The sequence below is a fragment of the Cornus florida genome, unplaced genomic scaffold (assembly GCF_030987335.1).
Source record: "Cornus florida cultivar Cherokee Brave unplaced genomic scaffold, ASM3098733v1 CherokeeBrave_3.0.0_Hap2_Chr09, whole genome shotgun sequence".
In the NCBI taxonomy this organism is placed as follows: domain Eukaryota; kingdom Viridiplantae; phylum Streptophyta; class Magnoliopsida; order Cornales; family Cornaceae; genus Cornus; species Cornus florida.
In genome coordinates, this window is record NW_026775579.1 from 87,508,299 (window position 1) to 87,529,154 (window position 20,856).

A 20,856-nucleotide genomic window follows, 5' to 3' on the forward strand; every position below is an offset into this window, starting at 1 on the left:
AAGCCCAAATGTAAATCTAAATACGTAGTACCAAAAAAAGAGTCCATTATAATATATTTATGTACCACATAAAGTAATATGTATATATAATAAGAGCTGTATTACTAATAAAAATACTTTATACGGAGTAATTAACTTTTAAAATTTAACCGCACATATTGTTTGGTAGAAATCATTATATGCCTATATTGTCCTAAGATTATTGATCTGGCCAATCACTAAACCATATATAAGTAAAATGTTTAAAGTAAAATGCTATTTAAAATGACATAAAATTGACACATTTACTTATATGTTGCTTTGTGATTGTCTAAGATCAATGGTTTTAGGATTATGTAATAATTTCTCTTAATTTAGTATCTCACAAAAAAAAAATTGAATTTGAAATTTTTTTTAACCATTAATCTCAATCAATTACCATTAAATTAAACTCTTAAAAATAAATAAATAAATAATTTATACATTCTCGACACAATTATTTACATATCCCCCAATAGTAATTAGTGGCACCAAGAATATTGATTTTGAGACCTTCTAATAACTTTTAGGTCAAGGGTTTAAAATTGTGATCACTGATCAGTCTCTTTACTTCTTAGTCCCTTACTTAATCCTTATATCACATCATTACAATTTTATATTCCCGCGTCAAATTTACCTTTTCTAACTACTACTAACTAATACCTTGTCAGATTGAAATTTTCTCAACACGACTCCATCACACCTAATTTTAATCTCCCCCACCTGTACACGTGTCCGTCTTCAAAAGCCCCACTCTTAAGAAAGAAAAAAAATAAATAAATTTAGGACAAGATAGAGTGAACCCATGTCTGCCCTCCAGTCTTTCACTCAACTGGGCAACATCAAGTTTTTGCACTGTACACAAATTCCACTGCTTCCTCCTAATGGACAGAAAAAATTAGGGTTAGGGTTTTGCAGCAAGGGGTATGACTTTATGATTCAACTCTTTTTGAGGAAATAAAGTAAAAAAAAATGCAAGGGTTTGCTATTCCGACATCAATTATATCAGGATGCAAACCTCCCTTGTTGGCTTTGATACCTTGCTGTGGCGCTGTATCCAGAAGAACCATCTGCACATCATTGTCACCATGTAAGTTTCGTGTAAAACAATTTTTTATTTTTTCATGCTATTGTTTCATGTTTTTAGATTCAAGGAGCTATAAATTTCTAGTCTTGTGTTGGATACAAACCTGGATGTCTAATATTGGAGCTTCAATTCGGTGAATTACAAGTGGGATTTGGAGTTTTTGGCCCACATATCTTTGAATGCTTTGAGAATTTTCAGATAGTTAAACTTAGATAAGGTTTTTTGAATTTGAACTATCTGGGTCGAGTGATTTAGGATTAAATTGAGCATGACTTATGAGTGATTCTACTGTGTTTAGTTGCACTGTTACTGCTGTTCAACTAAAGTAGAGTTATTACGGACTTGATATTCGTCCTGTGCGATCTCAAATGCCGACGGTGGGATGCATTGAATGTGGTCTGTTTATCAGATATAAGAATTTTTCTGGGTTGAATTTGAGCCATCTGAGCTGAGAAATTTTTGAGTCAATTGAGCATGAATCAACTCCGAGAAGATCATCTGTTAAGTTATAATGGGTGTGTGAAAACATTATTGGTGTCAGTGGGTTTGCCCATGGCTGAACAGGGAGATGACTTCAAGTGGTCAGTGCAGAGCTTGGGAATTTAAAGATGAAATGATCAAATGCTTGGATGATGATAAATTATTTGATGGATAATTTTCTGCTGTTGCAATATAAGGTGTTGAATTTCCATTTAGGCTAGCTTCACTAAATATTGATAAGCAGGATACTCCATCAAGCCAACTCTAGTCTGGTAGATGGCATTAACTCACTAAAATAAGGGTTCGGTATATGCAGAATAAAAAACAGAAAATGCAATTTTGGTGCCAAATATAGACTTCCCGATGCACCCTTTCCATTCCGCATACAGTAACGATTTGCATTTCCGTTTAAATGATTCTCCCCCCTCCTCCTCTATCATTGAAGCTTGTTTCTAGAAATTTGGTTTTATCTAAATTATGTGACAGCTTGAAAGCCTATGCTGTGAAATAACTTACCAATCATGATCCATTTTTTGATATCAAATTACGTTATCAATCGTTTTATGACAATATCAAGTAACATTTCCCCATCTTATTTGCAGTAAAATGTAGGCACGTGTCAAAATTGCACTCTGTGCGCGGTACAATTAGAGCCCAGGCATCTAGCATTGGATCGGGGGGCTATGAGGAAAGAGACAAGGAAAGCACCTTCTCCAATGGTTCACCCGGTGAAAATTCATCTAAAATGTGAGTTCTTTCAGGCTGTCTTTTGTGATGCTATAAGATGATTGTATTTATTTGCCCAAGTATTAAGATGCCATTGCCATTGGTTAGTAATATAAGGACATTGATTGTGAAACTACTGTTTCACTGGATGGTAAGAAATTTTTAAGGCATCACATACTTCGTATAAACTAGTAGCAATGCAACATTTGATCCTATTAGTTCTTTCAATATACGTAAGATTTTCATTATACTAGTGGAAGCTATTAATCCTTCTGTAAATTATCATAATAATGAGGATTATCCCATGGAAATTATATGTGGGCTTGAATTGTATCATTTGAAAAGCACTCTGTTGGAAATAGTGGCCTAGTTACACACACAACACTATACTATTTGGAAGAGAATAGAAATGGAGGAAAATACTTTTTATTTCACTTTTTGGAAAATGAGTACAATGCATGGGTTTATATAGGCTTCAAAACATAAATGTAAATGAAACTTAAAACCCCACTAACATATCATTTAGTAGGCAAAACTCCCACTAACCCACTAACATGACCATTTAGTAGGCAAAACTCCCACTAACCCACTAACATGACCATTTACTAGTTGTAACTCTCATGCCCCCCACTAACTCCAATAAAAAACTCATATAAATGTAAAACACTAAATAAAATAAAGTTTAATTTCTAACACCCCCTCTTAAACTTGATTTTTTTTCAACTCCAAGCAAACTCCTAAACTTGTGAAAATCTGCAAACTTGAGGGGCTTGGTGAAAATATCCGCAACTTGATCTTGTGACTTGATGAACTTGAGCTCCACCTCCTTCTTAGTTATACATTCTCTAATGAAATGAAATCTTGTATCAATATGCTTGCTTCGTTCATGAAACACCGGATTCTTGGCCAAAGCAATTGCTGATTTGTTGTCCACAAAAATCTCCGTTGACTCTTCTTGTAGCATGTGTAATTCCTTCAACAAATTCCTCAACCAAATTACTTGACAGACACATGAAGTGGCTGCAACATATTCTGCTTCACAAGTTGAGAGGGTGACAATGGGTTGCTTCTTTGAACACCATGTAAAAGCAGTATTTCCCATGAAAAAACAATAGCCTGAAGTACTTTTTCTATCATCCAAATCTCCGGCCCAATCACTATCACAATAACCCACAAGCTTGAAATCATTAGAAAATGAATAGAATAACCCAAAATCAAGGGTACCTTTGATGTAACGAAGAATCCTCTTAGCCGCCTTGAAATGAGTTATGGTGGGTCTTTCCATAAACCGACTAACAAGCCCAACCGCAAATAATATGTCCGGCCTTGTGCATGTTAAGTATCTCAAGCTTCCAACAAGACTTTTGAAAAATGTTGGATCCACCGTTTCTCCATCTTCATCTCTTGACAATTTAATTCCAACTTCCATGGGCGTGTTCACCAATTTACAATCTTCCATCTTGAAATTCTTAAGAATTTTCTTAGCATAGCCTTCTTGGTGAATGAAAATTCCATCCTTCATTTGCTTGACCTCAATGCCAAGATAATAAGCCATGATGCCAATATCTGTCATCTCGAACTCTCGAGCCATAACCTTCTTGAAATCTTCAAACATTTTTGGATTGCTACCTGTGAAGATTAAATCATCCACATACAAGCAAACAAAAAATACATCTCCATTCTCACTTACTTTGGAGTAAAGAGCATGTTCATATGGGCACTTTGAAAAATTATTGTCTTGAAAATATTTGTCAATTCGCTTATTCCACGCTCTTGGTGCTTGCTTCAAGCCATATAAAGCCTTCTTCAATTTCAAGACTCTGTTTTCTTGCCCCTTTACAACATAGCCCATGGGTTGTTGAACATACACCTCTTCTTCAAGAAACCCATTCAAGAAAGCCGATTTCACATCCATTTGGTGGATTCTCCAATTGTTCTGGGCTGCCAAAGAAATTAACAATCTAATTGTTTCCAAACGAGCTACGGGTGCAAATACCTCATCATAGTCAATTCCAGGCTTTTGGTTGTACCCCTTGGCGACCAATCTTGCTTTATATTTTTCAACTTCACCATTTGCATTATGCTTTGCTTTATACACCCACTTGACACCAATTGCCTTTTGCTCTTTTGGAAGTGTAGCAAGCTCCCATGTGTCATTCTTCTCTATGGATTTAATTTCTTCATCCATAGCATTTCTCCATTTTTTGTCTTGTGCAGCCTCTTCAAATCCTACGGGTTCACAATCCGCAAAGAGACAAAAAAGTGTTAGATCACCTAACCTTTCCGTTACCTCATCTGTTTCGTCATATATGTCACGAAGACTCCTCATGCGAAGTGGTGGTGTGTCACTTGAACTTGATGATGATGGAGTTGATTGATCTTGAATTGATGGCGGTGGAGGTGATGTTGGTGGAGAAATGGGCTGCTCCATGCCTTCATTTTCTTGCTCCTCATCTGAAATTGAAAAAATATTATAATCTTCATTTGGAGTGTTCCAATCCCATGTGGCTCCCTCTTCGAATTCAACATCTCTACTAATGACAATCTTCCCATTGCTTGGATTGTACAACTTGTAGCCTTTGGAATTTGCATCATAGCCAATGAACACCATTTTTTCACTTTTGTTGTCTAACTTGGTCCTCCTTTCATCCGGCACGTGCACATGGGCAATGCTCCCAAAAACCCGCAAATGAGAGACACTTGGCTTTCTTCCGCTCCATGTTTCTTGTGGTGTTTTGTTTTGTACACTTCTAGTAGGACACCGATTGGACAAGTACACCGCACAATCAACCGCTTCAGCCCAAAATTCTTTAGGCATTTCCTTACTTTTCAACATGCTTCGAGCCATATTGAGAATGGTTCTGTTCTTCCTTTCTGCAATTCCATTTTGTTGGGGCGATCTCGGAACCGTTAAAGGATGGTGAATTCCATTTTCTTCACAAAATTTTTTGAAATTATTTGATGTGAATTCACCACCTCTATCGGATCGAAGAGCCTTTACATCATAGCCACTTTGTTTTTCAACAAGTGCTCTAAATTTTTTAAAAATTTCACACACCTCCGATTTTTGTTTAAGAAAATACACCCATGTTTTTCGGCTAAAATCATCAATGAATAATAAAAAATAATTATTCTTACCAAATGATGATGGAGAAATTGGACCACAAACATCCGAATGGATAAGTTGTAGTGGCGCCGTAGCTCTTGTGGTAGCTTCTTTAGGAAAACTTTTCCTTGATTGCTTTCCAACGAGACATCCTTCACATAATTGATTTGGATTGCTAATGAAAGGCAATCCCTTCACCATCTTCTTTTTGGCCAACAACTCTAATCCTCCAAAATTCAAGTGCCCAAATCTCAAGTGCCAAAGCCAAGTTAAATCATTAACACAAGCCTTCAAACATTTAGCCTCGTCGGCTTGAATATTTAGCAAAAACATCCGGTTCTTTGTCATTGGAACCTTGGCAATCAAATTACCCAATGGGTCTCTTATCGAAAGACTACAATCCTTCATGGATATATTGTAGCCTTTTTCTAAGAGTTGTCCCAAACTCAAAATATTGTTCTTCATATTAGGCACATAATAAACATTAGAGATAAATTGATGATGCCCATTTCTCAAACGAATCAATATTTTACCTTTCCCTCTTACCGGAATTTGTGATAAGTCTCCAAATGTTACCTTGCCATTTATTGATTCATCAATATCAACGAACTTCTCTTTGCTACCACACATATGATTGCTAGCACCGGTGTCAAGATACCACACATCTTCTTGATCACTCCTTTCACATTTGTATGCTAACAACAAAGTAGGCTCCACTTCTTCATCAACATAATTCGCCTTTTCTTCAACATCGTTAGCAACATTTCTACATTCCGAAGCATAATGACCATACTTTTGACAATTATAACATTGAATTTGAGACTTATCATACCTCCTTCCATATGACCTTGAGTAATTTCCTCTACCACGACCTCTTATTTGTTGTGAGTCATGGATTTTTTCTTCATTGTTGGTTGTGTGTTGACCGCTTCTTTCTCCTCTTCCACGGCCTCTTCCTCTTCCTCGGCCACGTGCATTTCCACGTCCTCGGCCCCTTTGATTTCCTCCATGTTTTTCGTCTCTTTCGTTCAACGAAAACTTTGTTTGTAGCACTTGCTCCAATGCTTCTTGTTTCTTCACCACCTTTTCTTCATGAGCTTGCAACGAACCCATGAGTTGATCAACAGTCATGGAATCCAAATCCTTTGACTCTTCAATGGCTACAACAATGTAGTTGAATTTGGAATCCAACGACCGAAGGATCTTTTCAACGACCCTTGTATCAGTCATGGTGGTTTCGCCATATCTCCTTAGTTGATTTACAATAGCCAGGACCCTCGAAATATAATCTGAAATTGATTCAGATTCCTTCATATGCAATGCTTCAAATTCACCCCGTAACGTTTGGAGGCGAACCTTCTTCACTTTATCAACTCCTTGGAAGGAATTTTGAAGAATCTCCCATAGTTGCTTTGCATTTTCTGCACTAGCAACTCTTTGTAGCATTCCATCATCCAAACATTGATGGATGGTCATCACCGCCTTTTGGTCCTTCTTTCTCATGGCTTGTAAAACATCTTTTTCGGCTTGAGACAAAGTTGCCTCATCTTCTGGCTCATCATAACCTTTGGAAACAACTTCCCACACATCTTGTGCTCCCAAAATTGCCTTCATACGGATACACCAATTTTCATAGTTATCTTTGGTGAATCGAGGCATTTGAAATGGAACCGAATTGTTTGCCATTTCTTCTCTCTCTCACAAACTAGCTCTGATACCACTTTGTTGGAAATAGTGGCCTAGTTACACACACAACACTATACTATTTGGAAGAGAATAGAAATGGAGGAAAATACTTTTTATTTCACTTTTTGGAAAATGAGTACAATGCATGGGTTTATATAGGCTTCAAAACATAAATGTAAATGAAACTTAAAACCCCACTAACATATCATTTAGTAGGCAAAACTCCCACTAACCCACTAACATGACCATTTAGTAGGCAAAACTCCCACTAACCCACTAACATGACCATTTACTAGTTGTAACTCTCATGCCCCCCACTAACTCCAATAAAAAACTCATATAAATGTAAAACACTAAATAAAATAAAGTTTAATTTCTAACACACTCTTCTTGGTATTCATAGCAATATTGGAAACATGAACAAAGAAACTTTGGGCCTTTTTTATGCATGCAAAACATCAAAGTAAGTAACACAAAACAAGTATCTTGTTAAGAATCTACTTCACAACTCCTTAAGTTACTATAACTCCATAATGATAAGGTTTGCATTTCTAAATTTGGAAAACAACAAAAAACTTGTCTTTTCAAAGATCCTTGATGTTTAGAAGTCTCTTTTTTATTTGATTTTCTTGTTGAACAAAAAAGATCCTTAATGTTAATATAACTTGTCTTTTGATTTTCAAAGATCCTTAATGTTACTATAACTTCATGTTTGTATTCTATGCATTCAAGTTTCTGATATATTCTGCTGCTGGTGTACCATAATGAGGTATCTTCTTAATTCAGTCATAACTGGTTTATCTTTCCTGATATGGCAGCGACAAGCCTCCTAATCGAATTCCTTATACTCTCTCTATAGCTGTTGTGCTATTTGGATGTGCTCTATTATATTCATTGATTGCCTTTGTTAAAGGAGGGCCTTCATCACTCTTAGAAGCAATTGCAAAGTCTGGATTTACTGCTGCATTCACATTGATTTTTGTTTCTGAAATTGGGGACAAGGTAACTAATATGCTAAAGATGAGGTTTAATTTTTCTTTGAATTTTTGAGATATAAGCTACGCAAAACTAGTTCTAATAATTTGGTTCTGTATGTTTGTGTTCCTGTACATGCGCACACGGCTGTGCTTATGTTTGTTTTCCTCTTCTTTTAGTAGTTATATTGGTTATGCTTCGAATAATGTTATTATTCCCACAATTCAGTATCTTTATCTATTTCAAATGTTTTTATTGTCAATGTATGTGATTCTGCCGCCCTAGTGTACCCAAATATAAAAATTTAAAGAAAGTAATTACTTGAAGGCTTGGAGAAATTCATTAATGCTTTATCATATTTATCTACATGCTCGTACCATTTTAAACAAATGTGAAAATATAACTACGTAACGGATTCAAATATATAGGATGTAAATCCAATTATTGGGAAATGGATGTTGCTAGAATACAGCTTGCTCCAAAAAGTTTAATCTTTAGAGAATAGTTCCACCAATATATATAAAGCTCCAACACCCTCCCCCATTGCAACTCCCTCTTGCACATGCCAAGGGAAACAGAGAACCAAGAGAGACCAAACCTAGATCAGAACAAAGTGAAAACTTGCAAACCAAATAGGTGAAGGAAATATATGTAGACTTGAACCCGGGAACTCCCAGAACCAAAGCTCCAATATCACATAAGTCTACCACTTCCCAAAAGCTTAAGTTATTAAAGAATGGATCCAGCGTTGCCTATCAAGCTTTAACAACTGTAATTGTTTGAAGATGGAGTGAGGAGTACTGTATTAGTAGCTAGTAGGCAAGTTATATACCCATACCTGATTACAGGGAGTATGTTGTATAATTTGTATTTGTACTGTACTGTATTAGTAGCTGGTGAGACTCATGAGGATTCTACTATATTTTCCTTTGAGCACAATGTGCGCATCAGTGATCCATAAGCCAATAGTATCTCATGTTTGCTCGACTTAATTTTGTTTTGCCATTTCCTGTAATGCTTAGTTCCTCATCTTCTTAAACAGATAGCCGAAAGGCTAGAGAAAGGAGACTCTTGTTTGGTTGACCACTTTGTTGGACTTTAGTCGGACACTGAGAAACATAAATCTTAAAAAAATTCAAAGAGAAATCTCTACTACAGTTTTATGTTTAAAAGGATATATGCCTCATGTATCATAAAATGGTGAGGAAGATTTGTTTAGCTTACCCCAAATACTTAGTATAGAACTTCTTTGAGTTAATTTAATTCGTATCCCCTCATTTGAAGATCATGTTGTTTTCATATTGATAATTAAATGGATTTTTTGTTCTACGTCCGGTTAATGATTCCATTCCTTTGTAAATGAAATGGTTGATGTAACTGTGATGTTGTTACCCGAATTTGGTGCTGGGTCGCGTTGTGACCTGACGACCCCATTGGATGAGCTTTGTGTGGGCAGGAAAAATTTTGACCCGTTTTTTGCTCATGGGTCGTGGACCCTAATTAGTCTCTTGTTGCCCGATATATGAGGGCGCTTAGGGTTTGCAGTGGTGGAAGAGAGAGACTCTGAAATTCGTACAGAAACAAAGTGAGGGGCTGAAAACTTGTATTGTCTGATTTTACACATAGTGAGACTTTTTCGCCGGATCTCAACCGTCGACGTAGGTTGCTGCCGAACCACGTATAAATCTTTGTGTTTTTTGTGTGGTGTGTTTACTTTTCTGTCATGATTCTTTATTTTATCTTGGGTTCATTGCGTTTGTCATAACAGTATCTGTCCCATTTTTTTATTGGATCCTCAATTATTTTTGAGAATCTGAATGTAGCTTCAATTATGTTCTCTCTGTTGAACAGACATTTTTTATTGCGGCACTCTTGGCAATGCAGTACGAGAAAGGACTGGTATTCTCCCTTCCAACCATTTCTCTCTCTCTCTCTCTCTCATGTTTGTCTATTATATGAAAACCATGGTTTTGCATATTCTATTTCTCTTTTGGTGTCTCTCATTTCATTTATTTCGCTACTTCTCATTAATGAGGTTTAGGATTATACGAATTCAAATCTTGCATGTGTAATATGGGATGGTATTACAATACACCCATTAGATAAATTGTATGGGACATCTTGCTAACACATCAGAGGATTACATCATAAACTGTCTAATTCACTACTTACAATTGAATATTGATGCTACTGCATTTGGAGAATCATTATCAAAAAGACTCACCTCAATGTGTATTTAATTCATGAAATTTAATCCCAAGGTAACTTAAAATCTATTGTGACTTAGAATCTTATCACATTTAGATTTCCTTAAACCTCATTCTATGAATGATGCTTTGCTACAGATGATCCAAAGTGCAGGAGTTCAAAATTACACCTAGATAAAGCAGAATAACAGAATTTTTTTGGATTGTTAGCCCCAAACAAGTAGAATAAAGCTTTCTCAAGTACAATTTTGCTTTATTCGTTGTTCCTTATAAGTATGTGAAGATTTTCACAGTTTGCTCTTTGCCGTTTGTTAAAGATTATGAAAGGAAATATATATATATATATATATATATATATATATATATATATATTCCTCGAGTTAGTGCCATAATCATTATGTTCTCAGTTCTGGTGGACTCAATTTTATAGTAAGTACTTTGCTCTTTGTAAACCGTCACAATATTATTTGCCACTAAAACACCTATTATAGTTTCCCTTCTTAAATTCTCTCTAGTACTTCAATATCCAGCTCGATCTTTCAATATCAAACTTTAAAACCATCAATGTTTCTAAGTGAGTTTCAATTTGTAATCACTATAGACCTTGCTGGGATTATGTTGAACTTAGAATGCTAATTGACCTAAAATTACCTGACCAGTATTACAGACAAATTATAATAATGGAGCTATCATCTTCGCTTTCCAAATTATTTTGGTTTTATATCTATAACATACTTTCTAGATTATATAGATATTAACTACCTATACAAGTTATACTTTACGCTACTCTACGGTTTGAGACTATCACTTGATGCAATCTTCAAAGCCTCACCACATAAAAGGAAAGTATCAAAGGTGAGTTTTAAGGTTGGAAACCTCATCACCGATTACTCAATGCAAGCTTCAAATGAGACATTGCATAAAATGGAAGTTTTGGGTTTTCAGTCAAGTTAAATTATAAGTATTTTGTTCAGCATTTAGAATCTTAAGGTTGCTGAAAAACCAAACATGTAATAATTATTAGGGGGCATAATTTTTCCAATGTTCCAAATCATAATTTAACAGCACATAGCAGAAATGAATCCTTATATTGACTTTATATTGACCTTGAATTTATAACAATGTTCCAAATCTTAATTTGTAACTCTTTGTAGAGCTGCATTGCTGAAATATATTTGTGTGGAGGCTTTTTGTCTACCTAATATGATACTATTAATCTACTTCACTCTGGGTACAACTTGAGTTGAAGCAATGTTGATTCTGTAACTTCTGTTGGAGATGTTGTTTCATGAAATACCGATGTGAGAAAATATGTATTGATCTTGAGTGTTTTCTGATGGTAAGTTGTTTCCTCACGGAAATCATTGATCAGGTTCTTCTGGGATCAATGGGTGCTCTATCACTAATGACAGCCCTGTCAGTCATAATAGGACAGATATTTCATTCAGTGCCTGCTCAATTTCAAACAAGTAAGTTGTAGTTGTTGGCATGTATCTTTCTCACCATATTTTCTTTGGTTGACAATGGTTTCAGTGAGTGACAGTGCAAGTATATAGGCTGTCAATCAGTATTACTAATAACATAATATTATCAGTTCATCTAATAGAAGAAATCGTAAATATGCCAATTTGTTGATTCCTGTGTTTTTTATGATAAACTGAGCATGGATTGATAAAACCTTGCCTCATTATGGGTTGGCTGCACAAATCTGTTTTCACCATTTCACTTTATCTAGAGCTTTATCTTCTCTTTAATTTTAGCTCCATCTCTTTTCTTGCTAAATTATATTTGACCTTACCCTGTCAAAGCAGTACATCTTGAACCATGTTGCTCCTAACTTGTTTAGGCATGTCTTTTTGCACGCATGACAAATTAATCTTGACGGTTTTTCTCTACTCTTGTCCTCAATGGATGCAACCACTAACTTTGCAATAATGGATTCATTGCTGTCTTTGATTGATTGTATCTTCTAAAGATTGTCAAATCAAGATGTTAAAAAGGACAATGTTGAAAATATCCAAGTAATAATTCATATTACATTGCTGAAAATGTTGCATTTAAGACTGTCAACTAGAATTAACTGAAGCTTCATCCACTCATGCAATATAAAATATGATTATTATGGCCAAAATGAACTGCTTATAATATTATTTCAATACAATAATGTTTAACATTTAATTTTATGGTGTCAGTATCTGTGTAAATGTTATTGTTTTAATTTTTCTAAATAGAATCTCTTATTCTCTATACATTAAATAGTTTCAATATCTTAATTTTTTAAATAACTGATTACATTAAATTAGTTATTAACTGAGCTCAGAAACATGGGTGGCAGCCCTCCTATGCTTATGCTTTGATTCCCTCAGATATGTCGATGAGAATTTCACACTCTTTGCTGGGAATGTGATACCCAACATTTGATGAATTTTCATTCCTGGGGGGATGGGTTTTCTTTTAAGCCTTCCAAACTTAGGAGTCGGATGGAATGGGAAATTGGAATGGATGCCAATTTGCGCTCAAGCATACAATGATCTAGGATTTAAAATCCACATCAATTTTTAAGGACTGATTTCATTTATTTAGAACAGGATATGCTGGTGCAATCCATATGTTACGCAGCTATATAACAGTCCTAGACATATCCTAAAATGACTTGTGCCCTGTTTTGAATATACTTACATGTCATATATTTAGTCCATGCACGTAGTTTTTATGCAACTGCAAAAATTGGTTACTTTTATTTTATTTTATAGATACATTCTTTGTTGGATGGTTTTCTAATACGAGGAACAGCCCCATTTAGAAGATATACGATTATAATTGTACATTTTTTTCCACAAGTAAGAAGTATAGTTGTTTCTCTTTGCTGTTGTACATGTTGTGAATTGATATGTCAACTTGAGTAGGACTATATTTGACCTGGTAATTATTTTGCTGTCACTTTATAACTAAGAAATTCTGATAATTTAGTGGTTTTGTTACAGCATTGCCAATTGGAGAGTATGCAGCAGCAACTCTTTTGATGTTCTTTGGCCTCAAATCAATTAAAGATGCGTGGGACCTTCCATCAAATGTAATAAAATCTGCTGACAAGAACTCTGAACTAGATGAATTTGTTGAAGCTGAGGAGCTTGTAAAGGAAAAGGTAGTCTTCTTATTTAGTTGCCTGCCTTTTATGAGGATTTATTCAGAATTTAATTTCTACTTTTTACAAGATATGATAGGTCACATGCATTTGTTCATTGTGCATGCATTATTCCTTTTCAGTGGTTTAAGAAGATCTCTCTCTATGTACTGTCCAAAAATTCATTATAATCTGCATCAATGTCTTCAGGTGTCAAAGCGGCTCACAAATCCACTTGAAATTGTGTGGAAATCATTTAGCCTTGTATTTTTTGCTGTAAGCACCTTTTCCTTATTTGCAGCGACTTTTATTTGTGCTCATAAGATTCTGCTTGATTTTCTATTGGTTCAACTTATTGAAAACAAAGTTCAACAAATCCACTTCAAATTGTGTGGAAATCATTTAGCCTTGTATTTTTTGCTGTAAGCACCTTTTCCTTATTTGCAGCGACTTTTATTTGTGCTCATAAGATTCTGCTTGATTTTCTATTGGTTCAACTTGTTGAAAACAAAGTTCAACAATTTTTTTTTTTAAAGCAAAAACAAAGTTCAACATTACTTCAAATACTCTAATATTATTGCAATCCAATCTGGCCCCACAGAAAGTTTTACGTCTTTAAGTGTACATTTAAATTTTAATAGAAGTATTTCTTATAGGAATGGGGAGACCGCTCGATGCTTGCTACAATTGCTCTTGGTGCCGCACAGGTACAAATTCCAATTCTTTTAACAGCAATAAGTTTCATGCTTCAAAATTTTGGCTTTACAAAGTTCATTTATTTCATCTCCTGTACTGCAGTCTCCTTGGGGTGTCGCAAGCGGAGCCATTGCTGGACATCTACTTGCAACATTGATTGCAATTATCGGAGGAGCGATTCTTGCCAAATACATTTCTGAGAAACTGGTAGGGACCAAAAACCTTTTTTCTTAGACTATTGCATTTTTAGTTTATATGCATCTCACTCACCATCATCAGCATCATCATCATCATCATCATCATCATCCTTGCCCTCATCCTGTACCAATGGGGTCGGCCACATGGATTCTCTTTTTTCACTCGTTTCTATCATAAGCCATGTCTCCTACCAGATTTAATTTTTTTAAATTATTTCTTATCACTTCATTCCATGTTTCTTCAGGACCTTTAGGTCGACCTCTTTGTTTCTTATCTTCTATGCAAATCTCTCTTCCTGTCCTCATGGGAGCATCTATAGGCCGGTGTTGGATATGCCTTTACCATCTAAGTCTTTCTTATTTTATTGCCAATAGGCGCCACACCTAATTTCTCCCTAATCCTTTGATTATTAATATTATCTTTCCTAGTTTTTCCTAACATCCACATTTCCGCCACTTCTTATCTTTCCTAGTTTATATGCATCTCACTCTTGTTCACAAATCAGGTTGGCTACGTTGGTGGAGCTCTGTTTCTTGTTTTTGCCGTGGCCACTTTTTTCGGGGTTTTTTAATGATATCTAAGGAGTCAATAATTAAAGAAAAAGAAAGAAATCTCAGAGCAGCAACGGACAGAACACTGCCTAAACTGGAAAGCAAAGCCGGTTGATTATTACAAAAGAATGTAGAGAAGGGGCCCGAGCTCTCTAGTAGATCCTGCTGCAGGAACCCTCTTCATTCTTTATGGACCCATATGAATCATCCTGTAAAAATGGTAGAGCTGTTTAACGATTAACATTAGAGAACCCCATCCTCTGTTGAAATAATATGGTGCAGTATGTTCTCAGGGACCGCAGAACAACGGATTCCGACACCAGGTTGCCCCAGCCTTTCACTTTTAACTCTTAGGTTTTGACATGCGAGACTTGATAAACAGCTGATGAATTTCTGAAATTGAATTTGACAATATCTTGATATATTTGTTAGCACATTGAGAAGTGTAATGTTTTGATGAGGCGTAGAGGAATTGGCTATTTTTAAAGACCTTATGCCACTTGAAGTGCTTTTTTACTGATTACATATTATCTTTATGGCCTCTCCAATGTTTTGGAATTCCATCTCCAGTTCATCGAAACAGGTGCTAATTAGAAAAGAACTGATGTGTTTTACTCTCAATTCCACCATTTCATGCATCTTTGATAACTGTTATTTTCGTGTGTTGGGAGGTTTCAAAATCAACTTGAATACTGTGAACACAAAAAGTTTTGCAAAGCGGATAGTATTTACACAGTCTAAGCGGGTCATAACAACAACTCTTTTCAGGGATCGAAATCTAATATATTCTCGTACAACTAAACCAAATAAGCCCTAAACTTCGTTCGGTTCAAGTCATCTCTTCAAACTATGTATACCGAATAATCCCTTAACTTCTGTTCAGTTCTGTCATCTCTTCTTGCTATGTACACTAAAGACTACTCATGTTTCAAAATTCAATCAGAGTCATGCCAAACTGTTGTAGCAAATAGGCAGTACTACAAATAGTGCCAATACTTTTTAGTATTGCAAATTCTTATAGGTTAACAGCGCCAAGGGTTCATTTTCTTACACGAAACAACATTCCAAGATGCAAAATTTTCAAGGACAGGCACCACAGATGCAACCATAATATGTTTCTTCCGTTATGATGACGAAAATATCATGAAGACAGCACTATGTTTTCCCGAAAGATGGAAAGTAAAAAGATTTTCAATAATTTACAACCTCAACTACAATGAGCTAAAAATATATCAATTGTTTGTCTATAAATGAATAAACTGAATAAAAGTCAATATGTAACAACATTTTCAAAAATGCGACAGTTAGAGAGGAACCTGTAGGCTTGCTGAAGATAAAACGTTCTTTTTCTTTCTTTCTTTCTTCTTCTTTTTTTTTTTTCATCTTTTATTTTTCTTTCTATATTTTGGTTTTGGAGGAGAGATCACTCAACTACACATTGATGAGACCGAAACGTTCCATTTGAAAGTAGTTGAACAATAAGCTTTTCAAGCCTTCTAGCTCCTGGACCAGGCCTCAAAATATCAGCATCTCCCCAAGTAGAACATGTGTCATTACCACGTTTGCCTAAACACCACCCACCAGGCACGGGTTTGCCAGGACGGCGGCGCAAAATTTTTCGATCAATGCGGTCAAGAATTCGATCATCTGGTAGAAATGGTGTGGCAAATGCCGCCCCACTCTGAATGAGATCATCAAAATCATTGATATTGAGAGGCCGGAGCTCCTTCTTGGCGTCAAATGAAGCATACTGCAATCCATGGTTTATCGTAGTTCTCTTGAACTGATGAGAATTACATAGAATGCTCGGGAAGTAAACTGAGAGAGCTGAAGGCATGTTAGCTAAGTACAGGAGTAGAGTCCTTGGTAGGTTGTCTGTACCCAAGATGCAGAACTCGATAAACTTGCGACTCAAAATAGCTGACGGTGAACCTGCATCCAAAAGGATATGTTATTTATTGTCAGTTCTTCCACTCGATTTTGTAGCTAATGCCTAAAGAGAAGTCAAAAAATGGATTTTTCCCTCAATATACCAAGGCAGCATAAAAGATTCTTAATTTTTTTGTCAATCCGGAATCACAATTGGGGTAGCATATTTTTTTAAGGTTTCAGCTCTTTTTACCTAACTGAAGCCTCCAAAATACATCTAAAGAAAGGATCCAATATCTAAGGGAGTGAACCAGATAATAGCCGCTAAAGCAAAAAAAAAAATACTGCCAAAGGACACACAAGACATAACAGCGAATGTAGAAATGATCGAAGGTTTAGTTGCTTCTTTTCTGAGAAAGGGAAAGCATCACATTGGTATTAACTTTTGACGAGTAACAGCCCAATCAAAACTTAAATTTAGGAGGATCATTGACCATACAAAATGTGACCGGCCATAGGAAGCAAAGGAAGGATTTAGCAGAAAAGAAGCCTTTCAGATTCAGGCACCAATTGACCAACATCTCTTTATCTTACTAGAAGAGGAAAGATATGGATCTTCAAGAAGCAAAGGAGAAAGGAACTCCGTAGTATTACAATTACTGAAATTCTAAAGATCATCGTGTGTTCTTTAAAGCATGCTATACGTTGACTGAGTTGAAGGGAGTACAACACTGTATGAGAATTGTCTCTGGTAGTCTTGAAGTATAGGATTCAGAGACATAGGGATACACCTAGATAATATGATATAGCACATATATCTCGTTGACAATAAAGGAATAGTACAGCTATTAAGGCTCCATGCCTTGATTAAAAATTGATCCATCCAAGAACATTTTCTATTTTCAATCATTTACGAACTTCTTTTACTTCTCATACCCAAATTTTGTGGGGAGTTAGAGAAGTGTAATTTCATCCTCGCTAAAGTAATCGTACTTTTCAATCCCCTATTTGGTTTGTGTTAAGTAGTGCTTCCACTTTATACTTGTCACATCCTCCTCTTATAGTCACCTTTGATGAACTTAGCATGAATCAAATCACTACTTCTTTCTCTTATCTAGTAAGTTATTATATCGTTTCTTTCCATCTTTTTTTGTACCAAATGTATAGTATAAATCAAATTTTAAGTCATTCATTTTATCAGATAATTGCATATCTCACACTAAAAAAAATGTCTTGGTTCCACGGTTCCACCAAGTAAAAACCTACAGGATGCAATGCACAATGAATAGGTTATGCTACCCAGAAAGAAACATTTGAATGATCAATGATGATAGCTTTTCAGGGAAATATGTCCACAACACAATTAATAGTGTTCGAGTGTTCACAAAAATTTGTGTCCTTAAAGCCTTTCTATCTGTAATTGTGGATCAGCTTCATAACTATTAACTGTTCTCGTGATTAAAACAAAAAAAAAAAACATGCATTCGCTACTTGAACTAACATATATGTATCAGCATTGAATTAAATATGCAAAACAAGATATATACTATGAGAACTTGACCACTGATTAATGGAAATACAAAAAAAACTCACCAGTAAACAACCGGTAAGCATTTGGCAGTTTTCGCTTCTCAGTAACATAAAAGGTCTCATCTTCTTCCAAAAGGAAAAATCCAGGATCAACAATTATCGATTTCAACCTCCTCGATCTACAAAACCACATGCATTCACATCTCTAAATTTACAAACAACATCCATCAAATTGTTTTAACCATAAATGTGTAGTTGTGAGTATTTCTATGAATAACAAATTAAGGAAGCCAATGTTCATACTCTCTATAGCCAATGTAACTTGTGTGATTCACAAATGTAAGATCTTTAGGCAGATACGACAAAATGTGAAGAAGATCTGAAAACCCACAAAAACCATTATCAGTAAATCACTACAAAATCAAGGATTCAACAAAATTCAGATCAAAACATAGAATTCCAATGCCACCCACAAAACCAAATATCAGTAAATCAGTGCAAAAACAAATTCAGATCAAAACATAGAATTCCAATGCCACCCACAAAAACCATCAGTAAATCAGTGCAAAATCAAGAATTCAACCCAATTCAGATCACAGCATATAATTGAATGGCAATTAACATATATATATATGTGTGTGTGTGTGTGTGTGTGTGCATCTCTATAATATATATACACACATTACATACCATCTTGATTAACCAAAGGATAATCAGCAGCAGAAAGATTGATGAACCAATCCCAATGGGTGGAAATCCTAAGTAGAATCGAAGCACCATGTAATGTTGATGAAATGGAACCCGACCCTTTTGGGTATGCGAAATCGGCCTTGCCAATGACATCAACGTTCCGAGCAGCTCTGAAAACGGGTATGGAGCGGACAGTGAGGGCGAGAAGCTGACGGTCTCTTTGTGGAGCAGAGAGGTCGAGGTGGAGGAGGTACTGATTTCTTGGGTGGTAGATGGCGAAGAGTAGGCGGAGGATCCGACCCGAGTCATTGGCGGATCCAGATATGAGATAGGCTATGGAAGGAGGTGTGGGTGGTGATGGGTCAATTGGGTTTTTTGGGTTGTGGAAGAAGAGGTGGTGGTCGTGGCGGGTGTTTCGGGTCCGGCGGTTTGGGAAAAGGAATGGGTCGGATGAGGGTGGGAGTGGTGGTGGTTGGGAGGTGATGGAGAGAGAGAGAATGAAGAGGAGAGAGAAGAGGGAGGTGGCTATTAGACAGTAGAGTATTGTAGTTCTGTTATCTTTGGTGGTGGTGGTGGTGGTGGGTGGTGTTTGGGTTGAGTTTTGCATATTGTTTTTAGTTTGTTTGGTGGTTTGATGGGTTCGTTTGTTCTTTTGCTTGTCTGATATGTGTTTTTCACTCCTTTGATTATGGTAGCCGTTTAGATATCACTATAGTTGGGTTTCTCTCACTTTGTCAATGTTTGGATCTCACCGTCACTACATACATGCCACATGTTTTAGTCCTAGTATATATTTACAGAGCTCGATTTCTCTCCCCTGACACAGGATGTTCAGTGAGACCGCAACGTGTAACAATTTTCATCGGCTAGTAAGAATTTTAAATCATTTATACAATAACTAGTCAATAACTTTATATCATATGTTTTATATATATATATATTTCCTGATATGTTTTATAATTGATGTATTGTGTTAAAGTAAGCGACACACACATGCAATATCAATGTATTATGTTGAATGATTTTGATTCATACAGAAAAGTGCATATTTGTACACATTAGTGATGTTTTTAGAAATTATGTTAAAGGGGCAGAATGTAATAAATTTTTTGAGGCAGGACAGTTTTAAAAAAATTTTAAATTATAAAGTTGAGTGGCGGGAAATTTTAAAATTTTAAAGAATTATGCATGCAAAAATAAAAAAATTTAAAATTGAGAGGGCCAATTTTAAAACTTTAAAGAATATTATATATATAAATGAATACAATTTAAGTTGAGGGGAGGCAATTTTAAAATTTAAAAAATTATGAATATAAAAAATATAATTCTTAAAAGCTTTAACGGGCCCGTCCTTGGCTGTAAGTATATTAGGTAAACAAGCAAAATTTTGCTGAATTTGGAAGATAACTTGATGGGAAGGAAAAGTACGCACCAAACTAAAAGGAAGAAAGCTGGCCTATATAAAAAAAACAAGTACCAACACGTGACATGTTGTTCATTTAGGATCAACCATAAAACTTCAATTTTATAGGCTGATATTGTTAATGCTCTATTTTCGGGAAGATCAAGCTGAGATTCCAAATTTTTAGTCTCTCTAGGGGTTAAACTTCATGTTTCTTCTATGATTCATGATCTGGTATTCCGATAAACCTATATATATATATATATCTGTGTGTCTGTATATATATATATATATATATATATATATATATATATATACACATTCCTTAGACAAATAAAGGGAACTTCGTGCACTAGACTAGCATTTTACTTTATAAATGTTGCTTCAGCTTTCATGTTATTGAAGAATCTGATTCGCAGCGCAGACTCAACCAAAAGATCCTTAATATATATAATCACCAAATTTTAGCAGAACACTCGATGACAAATGATTTGGAGGGTATCATACAAGT

General features: G+C 35.5%; 2 protein-coding genes across 2 annotated transcripts; one reads left to right on the forward strand and one right to left on the reverse strand.

The window, feature by feature from the left end:
- Positions 1–816: 816 nt before the first annotated feature.
- On the forward strand, positions 817–15,377 carry LOC132274910 (protein PAM71-homolog, chloroplastic). The gene is made up of 10 exons (XM_059776276.1): positions 817–1,108; positions 2,188–2,332; positions 7,922–8,105; positions 9,930–9,977; positions 11,658–11,754; positions 13,270–13,430; positions 13,620–13,685; positions 14,066–14,116; positions 14,208–14,312; positions 14,809–15,377. The coding sequence occupies exons 1-10, from the start codon at positions 991–993 to the stop codon at positions 14,872–14,874; spliced, it is 1,041 nt and encodes a 346-aa protein (XP_059632259.1). The 5' UTR covers positions 817–990; the 3' UTR covers positions 14,875–15,377.
- Positions 15,378–15,947: 570 nt separating this feature from the next.
- LOC132273441 (beta-glucuronosyltransferase GlcAT14A-like) lies at positions 15,948–19,679 on the reverse strand. The gene is made up of 4 exons (XM_059774400.1): positions 18,944–19,679; positions 18,557–18,632; positions 18,317–18,432; positions 15,948–16,786 (listed from the first exon to the last, which is right to left on the reverse strand). The coding sequence occupies exons 1-4, from the start codon at positions 19,548–19,550 to the stop codon at positions 16,278–16,280; spliced, it is 1,308 nt and encodes a 435-aa protein (XP_059630383.1). The 5' UTR covers positions 19,551–19,679; the 3' UTR covers positions 15,948–16,277.
- Positions 19,680–20,856: the final 1,177 nt, after the last annotated feature.